General features: G+C 37.2%; 1 protein-coding gene across 4 annotated transcripts in view; it reads left to right on the plus strand.

The window, feature by feature from the left end:
* The window catches only part of SLC38A11 (solute carrier family 38 member 11), a 49,188-nt gene that overhangs the window by 16,346 nt on the left and 18,840 nt on the right, over nucleotides 1-14,002 (plus strand). For all 4 annotated transcript variants that reach the window (XM_037044566.1, XM_037044563.1, XM_037044565.1 and 1 more), the window contains one exon: nucleotides 1,034-1,113. In XM_037044566.1, coding sequence (XP_036900461.1) covers nucleotides 1,034-1,113 — 80 coding nt within the window. The remainder of the gene's footprint in view (nucleotides 1-1,033; nucleotides 1,114-14,002) is intronic.

The raw sequence follows: 14,002 nt of genomic DNA on the forward strand, positions 1-14,002 counted from the left end.
CTCTCTAGTTAAAAACTAACAACAGAAAACAAGATGAATGACCATTAAATGAAATAAAATTAATTCTGCATTTTATATTCTTCCAGGAGGAAAAAAAATGTACAATGTGTTTATCCATTAAAAGTTGAGACAAAACACACATCTAGTGTAATGAGTGCATAGAACACGTACACACACAGACCAGTTTATATTTTAACGAGTTGAAGTAATGATGGGAGAGAGAGGAGGAAACAGACTGATAAACACAGATGAAACAGCAAGATCACAAAGGGAAAAAGACTAACAGAGCTAGAGAACAAAAAAAAATTAGCAGAGCACCCCCAAAATGTGGGGGTGTTGTTGTGTTGGAAGGGTGAAGGTAAAATAAAGGCGGAGTCAGATGGAGTAACTATAGATAGGATAAAAGCACAAGTCAACACTAAAATAGGGCCTGAAGAAAAATCAACATACTTTCATTTAAAAATCACCAGTTCTGCATTCTCCCCAGGAAGCCACTAAAAACAAGTCAAGCCATGATACAAGATGACAATAGTCATAGATGATACTTGTTCTCCTCTTTAAAGGGAAAAAACCTAAGACTATGGTCTGATAAAAAGTTACATATTTGAGATTATCAACCCAATCTATAGGAATAATAAGCTACTAAATAAATATTTGAAACTGTGCATATGTTTACTTAAGTAAAAAGAGAAACCCTTAATATTTTCAATAAAATAATCTCTATAGCATCAATTTTCAACCTTATTCATCTCATGGCATACATAAACTAATTACTGAAATTCTGCGGCACACCCTAAAATGTATTTTTTGCCAATTTGACAAAAATAGGTATAGCTGTCCATTCACACTGGACAGCTGTTGTTGTGTTGGCTGTTGCCATTTTTTATTTGACAATCTAAGAGTAAAGAGGTCAGTGCCCCTGAGTGAATAGTTTAGAAACTGGTGCAGCACACTGGGGTGTCTGACACAGAACACTGGCTACAAATCCCCACTCTGTACTAAATTGACAATATTTTTACGTTTTCTTTTGCAGATCTCTCTCATTTCTACAGTTTTAACAACTCTGATTCTTGGGATTGTAACAGCAAGGGTCATCTCATTGGGTCCATACATGTAAGTTTTGTTGCTCTATTGGTTGGTCTTTGATTTATAACTTTCACATAGATATTTACTTGACATAAATAATTTATTTGACAGTGTAAAGTAATCATGGTACCAGACACATCATTTTTCTTTAGTATTTGGCAAAGTGAAAGAAAGATTTACATTTCAGTAGACATGCATGTTTACCTTGGACTCTGCCTGGCCAATGAGAATAGTGAGAAACAGGATCTAAGTAGAAACTTAGGAGGAAAAGTAGTAGATGGCAGGAATTTCAATTTCTACCTCAGAGAGAGATGTGTTCTTAATAAAGTTTCACCAACCTAGGATGAAATGAGGTGAATAAAGAATATGTTGGATGGTTTTTGCCATTGAATAAAATGTAGTCACATTGAAAGCCACCCTTTATTCTCTCTTAAGATTATATTGTTTAATTATTTTGTGTTAAAATGCTCTGTCATTTGTAAACTTGTAATGATAGATGATAGTGATATTTATTTGTTTTTAATGTTATTAGTTGGCCAAATATAATGTTGATAATTTGGTGTTGGTTTCCCAAATTTTACTTACCCATCCATGAAATTCAAAGTGTATGTACTGCTGATCTAAAAGCTGCACAGTTTTTATTATTTGATTAAAGAATAGATTCATCAGCTAAAGACTGAGTAGTTTATATCCATTATCCCGAGAGCATGGTGGGATGAAACTAACTAAATTGGCTTTAAATGCAAAATTAGATTCCCATTCTGCACAAATATTTGCTGGAGAAATAAATAAATAAATAAATAAATAAATAAATAAATAAATAAAACCTCTTGGAGTTTCCAAGAGACTTTAAATATTTTCTCTATCCCAAATAAGACAAAAAATAATTTAAGACATAATGTTTAGGACAGTTCGAGAGACAGGCTGGGTCTTCAATGAATGTTATCTGTGAAAAAAAATAAAAAGGAAGTCTTGTGAATAGGTATAATGAATAATGTGGTCCCTAAGGTACTTTACTTTTTTCTATTTATTAACTGCTGTTTGGCAAAATCACTTCATTTTTAACTGTGTTAGTTTTCTTAGTTTACGAGAAATATACCCAAAATTTTGCCTCAAATTTATTTGGAAGAAAATATGAAATATCTAGTCTAACTGCATTTGATATGGCCTTTTCTTTGTAAAAACAGTTAAATTTTTCGAATATAAATAAAAACTAAAGGTATCAGTACCTATAATGTTTATATTAATGTTCTCTTCAAACAATGTAATTCCAGTTCATAGTTGTATTAGTCATCTTGGGTTGCTAGAACAAAATGCTATGCGGGGGGCTTAAACAACAGTTTATTTTCTCATAGATCTGGAAGCTCTCCGCATGGTCAATTCTGATGAAAAATTTCTTTCTGGTCTTCAGTCAGTGTCTTCACATGACAGAAAGTTAGAGAGACAGCAAACTCTCTGGTGTCTCCTCTCATAAGGGCACTAATCCCATCAAGAGTGCCCAAATCCCGTGACCTCATCTAAACCTAATTATCTCCCAAAGTTCCCATCTCCACAGGGCATTCAACTGCGGCAGGGGTAGCGGGGTTGGGGGGGTAGGTTGTGGGGGTGGGGGTAGCACTTCAACTCCTGGATTTGGCTGAAGGGCGCAGTTCGGTCCATTACAATAGCTTTTTTGAAATGCACCAGTTCCCTTCAACGTGTCCACTTCTTTCCTTTAGTAAACTCGGAATGTCCATTGTTTCTAGCTATTTTGGTGTGTGCTGGGAGAAAAAAAGCAGAAAGGTTTATATAAGTCAGCACCTGCTTCACGTTGTTCATAAGCAGGTATGGAGAAGGGGCTTATTTAAAGAAAAAGAAAAAATAAAAAACACCCTGAATTGGAAAGGAGAGGAGAAGAGGGGAGGGGAGGGGAGGGGGGAGGGGAGAGGAGAGGGAAAAAGAAAGGACAGTGTAGTGTGAGGAGTGCAAAATTGAAGCATAAATCTGGGGTGATGACAGTGCCAAGGAAGAGAGTGCACAGTAGTCTGTCTGAATCAGAGAGAGCTTCCTGGAGGCAGAGAAACATGATCTGTGTGTTTTGGAGGATGAATTTAAACTTTTTCAGAGAGATAAGCATGTAAAAGTCATTTCAGGCTCAGGTAAGGCAAGCATAAAAACCCAAAGGCATATATTAAATCCACTGACATTTACTTAGCATCTATTATGTTGATACCGTATTGAGTTGTGATTTTCAAAAGCGGAATGCACAGCAACAAAAAGCTAGTAACTATATTCAACAGAATTCAATAAATAATTTTTGGGTAAAAAATTTGTTTATGACAACCATTTTAATTGAAGCTTTTATTACGAAAAGTGATTCTAGAGAATAAATCATTAGGTTATAATAGAAGATTTTATAGATTTAGTATAGCACTATGAGGCAATATTGAGAAAAAACAAGGACTTAAAAATTGGAGGTTAATAAATTATTCATTAATTGAGCTCCAATAAACAGTTGAAAGCAAGGATTTTTCAATTCTGGCTTTACATTAGAATTACCTAAGAAGCTTTAAAAAAGACTGACGCCAAGTCCTCACCTGCAGAGATTCTTCGGCAGTTTGTCTAGGGATCAGGCAATCAGATTCATTATTTGATAGTTACGAGTCTATGAACAAGGTTTCGAAGTCCCTTGGTTTAAAGAGATTAACACTGAGGAGCACAAATGGAGCACTCAGGGGCATGGACCGTGGGGAGGACTGCCTGTGAGACTGGGGGAGGGGCGGGGGAGGGGAGAGTGGGGGGGGAGGCAGAACTCTAACTGAACAACAATTTAAAAAGCACACTTTTAACTGATGAATCATATCTAAAAATAGACCAGAGATTTGGTGTTTAGTTATTCTTTTGTCATTATTTCTCATGACTCATTCTCCACTTCTTTTTTAAGTACTGTTTATACACAAAACGCTATGTGAGATACTATTGTGAATACACAGAAAAATCAAGTGTCTCATAAATGATCATCCAGGAGGCCGTGTATCTCCCCACAAAGGAAAGAGAAGGGAGAGGCCACTTCCTGCTGGAGCTAAGTGAATTGACTGCATGGCCAAAGAGCTACTTATTTCTGCCATAAACAAAATGAGGCCTGTATCTTTCTAACCTTCCTCTAGTGGTGATATCTTATTTTGTCTGAGCTTTTGGCATTTTTCTAATAGGGATTATTTACTTAACTCTTTCAATATTTAGTTGTTAAAGGAGTGTGCTTTTTTAATACTGTGCTGCCTTTCATTTCTGTTTGAACACTACTGCAAACAACTTCTGTTTGTCCAGATTTACAATCAGGCTAATCAAATCCCATGTTCAGGGCTTGGCGGAGTCGCTAGTCAGGCAGGCTTCTTTCTGAAAATGTGACAGCTGTGAATGCTCATGATCCATAAAACATGAGAAATTCAATACTCCATGTGTGTTTTTCCTCCTTCTTGGTTCAGATGAATGGTCCAGAAAGATATACTTTTCAGAGGGTTTTTAAAGTGGTATTTGAAAAAGATTTTTAAACCCACTATCAGAAGGAAGGAAGGTCTGTAATGGCTACTAGTATTGACCTTGTTACTATGGAAACACCTTTTTAGTGGTTGCGTTTTAAAAATAAAACACACAATTCAATTTCCTTTTTCATAACTCATGGGGCCATAAATTCTGCTTTCTGATATGATTTCAAATTTCTCACAGTCCAATGACTTTCAGTTCTTTTTAGAAATAATGGTCAGTTTTATTGTATTTTCTAACCTTTTGCTTTCTCTAAACTGAGGTGCTAAAGCAATTTAATTGCTTTCCAGGAAGTGTGCTAGCACAAAAATGCAATAGCACAGTTCTCCTATTCTTTTTTAAACTAGAATCAGAGACATTATTGCTATGAAAACCTTCATTTTATGCTTTGTTAATATTTAATTCTTTGCATGCAGGATAGAAATCATAGCATGCAGTTCAAATTTAGAACTATTTTCTCTTCGTATAGCATCTCTTTTACAACAGTTAAAACAATAGTAGGTGTGGTTAGTGTTTCAAACATAATTCCAAAAATGCAGCTAGACTTTCCACAGATAGTTATGTATACAATATAGGCCATCCACAAGGATCTCGGTACATATTATTTTTTTTACCCCTTATAATTCTGATCCTGAAATTCTACAGTATAATGGCATACTTAAAGAGGAACTAGAGAGGATTAAAGAAAGGATCAGGAATAAATGGGTAAAGACAGAGGAATAGTACCTATTTGGGAAAAACAGAACAATTAGTTTTGTCAAATACCAGGCACTGAATTTTTGATAATGTATAACTTATTGTTCTTTTTGTTGCCAATGACAGCAACCCCAGGACCCTAAGTGGATGGAGCAAACAGACTTTGTTGACTCACATTGTAAAGTTCAAGGGTAGTTCTGTTATTAGATTTTGTTGGATTTAGGAGCTTAGTCAATGAAATCAGACATAATTTTCCTTTTTCTATCTCTTGGCTTCTAGTTCCTGAAGGGTTTTCACTTTATTGTGACAAGATGGCAGCCGCAGCCTCAGCCTACATCTATTCAAGTCCAAGTCCATATAAAACAGGGAGCTTTGTCAAATAAATTACCTCCAGCTTTACTTCTAGTATTAGTTCTGATTAGCTCCAAGAGGACCCAAGACAATCCCAAACCTCATCATCATGGCCTGTGTCAAGTTGCTTGTTTTTAGATTACATGCCTACCCTCCATGCTAAGACTAAGTTCAACCAAAGTAAATCATGTGAAGTGAGGGTAGAAAAAATGATGATCCCAAAGGAAATCAAGGCAATGATGCCAGGAGCAGACATTGCATGATGTAAAATTCAGATTTCCACTACAGGTGACAAGACTGGTAAACTTTTGGGGAGCCAGTCAAATAGTATGGGTAGAATTGAGGTTATACAGAATTAAGATGAAGACAAATATAGGAAAGTGAATTTTGCAAATCCTCTCTCTCCCTTCCCTGTCTTATTTGTGTGTGAAGAACATCAATAAATGCAAATGCCATGACAAAACAGCGCTTCAAGGAATAAGAACTATAAATAACATGTTTTACCCTAGAAGGTATTGAACATTTTATAGACCAAGCCAAAAGATAGAGCCAAAAGTCACCCAGGAGATCTTGAAAAGTTGGAATTTATGATATAAAGTAATCCTTGGAGAGAAGTTGGGATACTTCTTCCTTTTAAAACAGTAAGAGTATGGAGAGCAAAATATGAATTCATTCTAACTACCAGTGAAAAGAATTTGAGTGTTCATGCCCTGCACCCTCTATTTTTTCAGAGATGGTATTATTGTCTGAGAGTGTAGTAGACAGGAGGAGGTTCAGAACTTGAATACTTGCATTGGTTAAATTTGAAACTTTCAGCATATGAAGTGAGAGGGGACTGACACATGGGGATAAAATAATGATGCTATTTGTTAAGTTATTTTTATTCATTTTGTATGTTTTGTTGTATATGTCATGTCTTTCTCACCATATTGTAAACTCCATGAGAACAGGGATCATATCTGACTTTTTTTCACACTGAATCCCCATTACTCAGCACAGTGCCTAACACATAATTAGAATTCAACAAAGAACTATTGACTGATCAAGTGAATGAATGAATCCACGTATTTTCTGATTTTAGTTGATTGAACTTGAGGATTAATCGAACAAAATTTTGAAGTAACGATACAATAAAAATGATCTTAGAACAATAAAAATGTCGCACAAAAACATTTCTTCTCAAAGAGAATTTTCCTTAGGCTACTGCTATGTTAGAAAAAAATTGCTAACTCATAGCTAAAATACTATTTGACTCCAAGTTTTGTAGCACTGGTAGAGCAACTGGCAGGTAAGCTTTAGCAGAGAGATTGCCTACATGAAACAACAAATAGAACCATCATTTGACTTGAGTCTACATGAGAATAGGAAAATCAGCTGTAAAACAACATACTCTGAGAGGTGAGTTCAGTCCCTGTAGTGTTAGTGGAGCCGGAGGAACAGCCTAGGCTACTCAGTGTTAAAAACACTTTCTACCCATCATCAATATTTTTAAAAATGGCCTTAGTGAGGTTTCCCACCTGTTTGCTGCTTCCAGTTAGAAGACAGAGTGGTCCCTGGCATAGATTCATAACCAAAGGGCAAAAATAGAGTCGCCTGTCCTTTTAGCCAGCAAACATCTACAATGTCCAGCTGATGGCCGTCATTCTTCTAGATACTGGGACTGTGAAGATGAAGGATGAGCCCCTGACCTCAGATACCTGTAGTGTGTGGATGGGGAGAATGAACATTGGAGAGACAATCTCAATATAATACTTCATAGAATTATGGGAAGGTGCAATAGAAACAGAGGAAAGGCTGTTAGCACAATCTGGGCAGTGGTTATATTTCAAGATAAGACTATATGTGATCTGCTGCTTGAAAAAATGTACTGGCATTAGTTGGGTGAAAAAGGAAAGGTGGGCAAGATTGGAAGTTATTTTCAACAAAAGTGTGGAGGCCTGTAAGCGTGATGTTTCTAACATTAGGAGGGACTTGGAGAAGAGGGACACTTTGTCATTGATTAGTAGAACCATCAAATACAAATAAAGGTGCTTTTATATTGTTCCTCAAGTAAATTTTTATCATAGTTTTAACATGGTCTTGCCTTCATATTATCTCTTGAAAAACTGCTGGCCCTCACCAGGTAGCTTAGTTGATCAGAGCATCGACCTGATATACCAAGGTTCAGGATTCGATCCTCAGTCAGGACATATACAAGAATCAACCAATGAATGCATAAATAAGTGGAACAATAAATCAATGTTCTCTCTCTCTTTCTTCCCCTCTCTCTCCCTACCTCTCTCTCTCTAAAAAAAAATCAATAAATAAAGAAAATTGCTGAAGACAGTGCTTTACTAATCCGCTGATTATATAACTTCTGTGTTTACGAAATAACTAGAGTTTTGGTGATTCTAAGCTGAAAGTTTGGCTAGAGTGTGCAAAGAAATGATCGTAGAGAGGTTGGAAGAGACCAACATGAAAGGAAAGTGTTACGTGTAGTGCACTGAAAGTTCTTAAGCAGGAGGGTGAGCAGTGCTAGTCTCCATTTTGACTGGGTGTCTCTTGCAGCAGAGGCCACGAGACACAGAAAGACCTGGCAGGAGGGTGCTAGCACACAGCAGGCAGCTGGAACAGTATAGGAACAAGGCTGGTGCAAGTGAAGAGGGGTTAAAGAGGGGGTGATGCCAAGTTTTCCAGTTTGGATGACCAGGCTGGTAGATGGTCCACAACTCAGCACACAAATGAGAAAATCAAAGATCCTAGTCAGTCAATTAGCATTTACTAAATGCTTACTCTTTTAGTCCCTTTTCTAGGTACTGGGGCTAGAAAGATCGATAAAACACAATCCCTTTCTGCAGGTCTCTTAAAATTTGCTGGGGGTGGGGAGGGCCAGACACACACATAGAAGATAACCTCAACAGACTAATAGAATTATGAGCAAATGCTATGGAAACAGGAAAGGAATAAGGTCTGGTGGAAAATATTATTAATATTTTAATATCTTGATTTTGAGTAACACTTGGGGTGTAGAGAGAGGAGGAAGAAGGAGAAATCACCCAGAGTTTCATAAATGCAAGTGTGGGGTTTAGGGCGTGTCCGCCACAAACAAGGTTGTGCTGGGACCGCGTGTACGGTGAAGAGAGGTGAAGGCCAAGCAGAACTCAAATGGAAAGTAATTATCTGGAGCTCACATCTGAAATTACACCTATTTTAATGTAAGTTCTCAAAATCATATTAAAATCACTTTAATGTGATTCTGTTTTTAAAGAAACACAGTTGAGAGCAAAAACAATATACACGATTCTAACACCTTTTATTATATTAAAAAGTGAGATCCTGCCCCTCGCACTCACTCTCTGCACTTTCAATCCAAACTGACAAAAACAGTTTACACCAATTTTTAGAGTTGACAGAGGAATTAGAGGTAATAGTGGAAAAAAGAAAGAAAAACATAGATGACAGAATAAAAATCAAAAGCGGTTGGTGTCTCAACTGAGAAAAAGAAAGCATTTGTGATGTTTATGGTTTCAAAGCTGTGCAAGTTTTTTATAGGATTCATATAAAATTATATTTTGGCAAAAAAAATCACACAATGTCTTATATGAATCTTAACTGAAGATTAGCTTTATGTAAAACTTGTATTTAAAAAGAAAAGGATCAGTTTTGATGTTTAGAGGGATTCCCAGGAGTTTTCCTGAGCAGCTTTCCATGTTCACATAAATCACAATTTTCTAGAGAAGAGACTCAGAAGACACGTGAGCTGGGAGCCTGGAAGTGGCAGAGGGCTGCCCAGACCGAGCTGGGGAAGTGGGCAGCTCTGTCTATGCCATTAATAGCTTGCGGTGAGACAGGAAACGTGGGGCCTATGTTTGCCTGCCAGCCAGAGCCCTTGACTCTCAGATGTGTCTGGTTGAGGAGGTTAATATGTAAGTCTCTCTTAACAAAGATACAGGCTCTGCCGAGAGGGTCAGATTTGGAAAAGTGCTTGTATTTAGTGGGCAAGTATTTAGGCAGGTACCACAGAGAGGTGTCATGTTTGAGCTTCCTGATCAGAGGTCTTATGTTCTGGGGGATCAGAAGCAATCCCCCTGAAGCTTGTTTTAGTAAGTCTTTGAAGACTAGAGATATATTTGCTAGGACTTGCTTCCTACTGCTTTGCCTTATTACTACTACTCAGCTGTTGTAAAGATAAGGTGGGATTTATCTTTCAAAATAGAATGAAATGCCTCAATCCAAGAATTCAAGCTGAGATGATATTTCAAAATGAATGAACAGCCAAAACCTCCCACCCCCACTTCCACCCCACACAAAAAGTTTTCTAAAAACATGTAATTCAAGCATATGGCTGAATAAGGGAAGCAATGATTCTTTTGAAAGTATTTGCCATCCCAAGGCTGCAAACTGCTGTATGCCAGCCTCTATTTTTGTTAGTATTAAAATATATTAAAACACCTGAAGCATTACTCCTTAAATGATCTGACCCTCATAGTAAAACTTCCATTACATTGCCATGATCTTTTTGAAACTTTGTAGGGCATTTTACATTAGAGTTCGCTTTTGGTATTGTATAATCTGTGGGTTTGGACAAATATATATAATGACATGTATTCATCACTTATTATCATGCACAGTACTTTCACTGCCCTAAAATTCCTCTATTCTCTGCCTGTTTGTCCCACCCGCTAACCCCCAACCCTGGCCACCACCGATCTTTTGCTTATATTCATAGTTTTGCTTTTTCTGAAATGAAATACAGTTAGAATTATACAGTATATAGCCTTTCAAATTGGCTTTTTGGACTTAGTAATGTATAAGTAAGTCTCCTTCATGTATTTCCATGGCTTGATAGTTTATTTCCTCTTAACACTTAAAAATGATATTTCATTAAATGGGTGTGCTAGAGTTTGTCGTTCATTTCCCTACTGAAGGACACCTTGGTTGCTTCTAAGTTCTGGCAATTATAAATAAAGCTGCTATAAACATCATGTACAGGTTTTTGTGTACATGTAAGTTTCAGATTGGGGGATAAATAATTTGAAATAATTTTTTATACTTGCTTGCAACCTTGATCAGCAATCGACTATCATATTTAAAAGTTTATTCATTTCTCTTTCTCTAGAGGTAACTATTATTCTTAAGTTGGATTCATTTCTTTGTACCCAGAGGTAATTATTACATTTACGCGTAAATGATTACATTTAAATGATTACATTTAAATCATTCCTGTTTATGTTTTTATAGTTGTAGTAGGCCTTTTTTGTATTGATGACAATATATAGTATTGATTACTATGCTCACAAATATACATCATTTCTGTGGTAAAAATATATCAGTACATAATCACTATTTTTCTATCAATATTGTGTTCCATGGATTTTCCCTCTGATGCAGTTAGTACTGGGTAACTCTTTCTAATTGCTCTATCGCACATACATTTATGATTAGGCCACTTCTTACAGACTTATCTATCAATTCTTCTGCTGGACATCGAGGCCGTTTCCCATGTTTGGTTCATATGAAGAACACAGCAGTGCCGTCCTTATCCGCATCTGCTCGTGCACATGTGCACTTCCCTGGCCTGGGGAGTGTACCTGGAGATGTAACTAACTGCTTACAAACTCTGATTAACTTCAACTTTACTAGACATTGCCAAATTTTTCTCCAATGGGTATTACAGTTTACAGCTTCCTTTATAATAATTGCAACTTTTTCTTTCCCAGCAATTTATCAGCATTGCTGTTGTTGAATTAGGTGTAAAATGCTCTTTTTAAATGGAGTTCATTTTAATTTGTCTACTTATTATGGAGGGTGAGGAACTTGTAGCATATTTATTGGCTGTTCTCATGTCCTTGAGTATCAGTTGCCTGCTGTCCGTTGGTCACTGGGATATCTTTTCCTTACTGATTTGCAGAACTCTTTAAGAGATAATTACCCTTTCTTGGTTGTATGCATGACATTTTTCATCTCCCAGTTTTCAGCTTATATTTCTTCTTAACTTTGTATTCTATCATGCAAACATTTTATATTTACTTACTTTCATCAATTTTAAGTCTATCAGTCTTCAGCTGTATGGTTTTTCTTTTGAGTTTTTAAAAAGTTCTTTCCATGCTCGTTGTCATATTTTATTATTGGAATTTAAATATGAATTGGGGAGAACTGATATCTACCTGATACTGAGTCTTCCCATTCATGTGTATGGATATGGGATATTTCTCTAGTCATATCATGCCATTAGGATTATGCATATCTTTTTAAATATTTAGTATTTTTGTTGTCATTACCATTTTAAAAACATTTTATTGGCTGTTATTTGTGTACATCGACGCCATTGATTTCCGTGTATTGAGCTTGTGTCTGACAACCTTGCCGAACATGCCAACTAATTCTTCCAGCTTATCAGCAGCGTCCCCTGAATTGTCTTTGTACACAATCACATTATATGCAATTAATATATTCCTTTCCACGTATTACATAAATCAACACTTATTGTGTTGCATTAACTAGGAATTTCCATCATGTACTGTGGAGGCAGTGATAGTGAACATTCTCATCTGGTTTCTACCTTATAATATTTCTAACTTTTTGCTTCTAAATATGTCAATTATCTGTCAGATTAAGGAGGCTCTATTTTATTAATATTTTGCTTATCAAAACAAATACTGGATTGTAGGCTATTCAATGTATTTCACAGTGCTTGCTAGCTTTTTTCCTCCATTATCTGTTAACGTGACGAATTACATTAATAGATTCTTCTGTCATTCAACTACCCTTGCATTTATTAGAAAAACTCTCTTCTTAGCCATGATTTTTTCTTATGCATTTTCTTGATTGCATTTGATATTTTATTTTCTATTTCAGAATCTCAGCCTAAATTCAGAACAATCTATATGTTCATTTTTCTCATTCACATTAGTGTCAAGGCTTCGGCAAACTCATAAAAGATACCAAAAAACATTTTTTTTCCTCTTAAAATGGTTGTTTCTAGAACTCATTCACAGGCTATTCCATAAAAGTTCTCAAAGTCACATTCAATATTTTTTTTCTCTTTACCTAAATTTCAACACACACTTTTTACTGATTTGTAACATATTTTTAGATACTATATGCCTTACAAAATCAGCATCTTAAGCTGAACACAGAAAAGCCAAAAATTATCTCTATTTACTTTTCATACTCCATCTTTGCTAGGAATATACTAAACAAACCATATAGGCCAGGAAAATTTTTTAAAACTTAAATGAATAAGGACTTCCACCAAGATGGAGGCATAGGTGGAAACACTGTGCCTTCTCCCACAACCAAGTTTGAACACAACAAAGGTTTGGAGAACAAGGACACACCCAAAGACCAGAAAACGGAATTATACGGAAGTCCAACAACTACGAACCGTTCAACGGGGACAGTAAGAGAGGCAGAGCCTGCAGCGGAGCTGGGTCGGGCAGGACAGATCCCCCGACCTAGGAGCGCAGGCAGCCCGGAACCAGTCGGGGTGTGGAGCAGACTGACCGCGGTCCCACATTCGTGGACAGTGAGACCGACCACACAGGCCCCAGGGGGCAAACCCAGTGGTGGAGGGCTGACGGCGGTGGCACACTCGCATGCAGTGGAACGAAACACGTGGGCCTGGTGACGGTGGTGGCTGCCCGCGCCGGGGCCGCGGCTGCAGGCAGCAGACAGGAAGCCATTGTCCCTCTTTGACCCCGCCCCCACATACAACATCACAACCCAGCGACTTAGGTGCCCTGTTCTAGTGAACACTTTAGAGCTCTGATCCTGCTATGGAACAGGCATGAACAGCCCCAAAGATGGTGCAGGAAGGGCTCAAAGTCCCAGAGCCAATAACTCTAAGCGACCGAGAGATTGCCGGCCTCTCGGAAGCACAATTCAAGACACTATTTATTAGGATGCTCACAGAACTGGTGGATTATAGTCACAAATTAGAGGAACATAGTCACAAATTAGAGGAACATATGAAGGCTAAACTAATTGAAATGAAGGGAGATGCACAGGAAACCAATAGTGATGGAAAGGAAACTGGGACACAAATCAATGGAATGGACCAGAAGGAAGAATGAAACATCCCACCAGAAAGGAATGAAGAAATGAGAATTCAAAAAAATGAGGAGAGGCTTAGGAACCTCCAGGACATCTTTAAACGTTCCAACATCCGGATTATAGGGGTACCAGAAGGGGAAAAGAAACAGCCATGAGTGGAAAACGTATTTGAACAAATAATAAAGGAGAACTTCCCCAGTCTGGCAAAGGAAATAGACTTCCAGGAAATCCAGGAAGCTCAGAGAGTCCCAAAGAAGTTGGACCCAAGAAGGAACACACCAAGGCACATCATAATTACATTAGCCAAGACTAA

The sequence above is a fragment of the Sturnira hondurensis genome, unplaced genomic scaffold (genome assembly GCF_014824575.4).
Source record: "Sturnira hondurensis isolate 20B ecotype Veracruz unplaced genomic scaffold, ASM1482457v3 Scaffold0004136, whole genome shotgun sequence".
Classification (NCBI taxonomy): Eukaryota; Metazoa; Chordata; class Mammalia; order Chiroptera; family Phyllostomidae; genus Sturnira; species Sturnira hondurensis.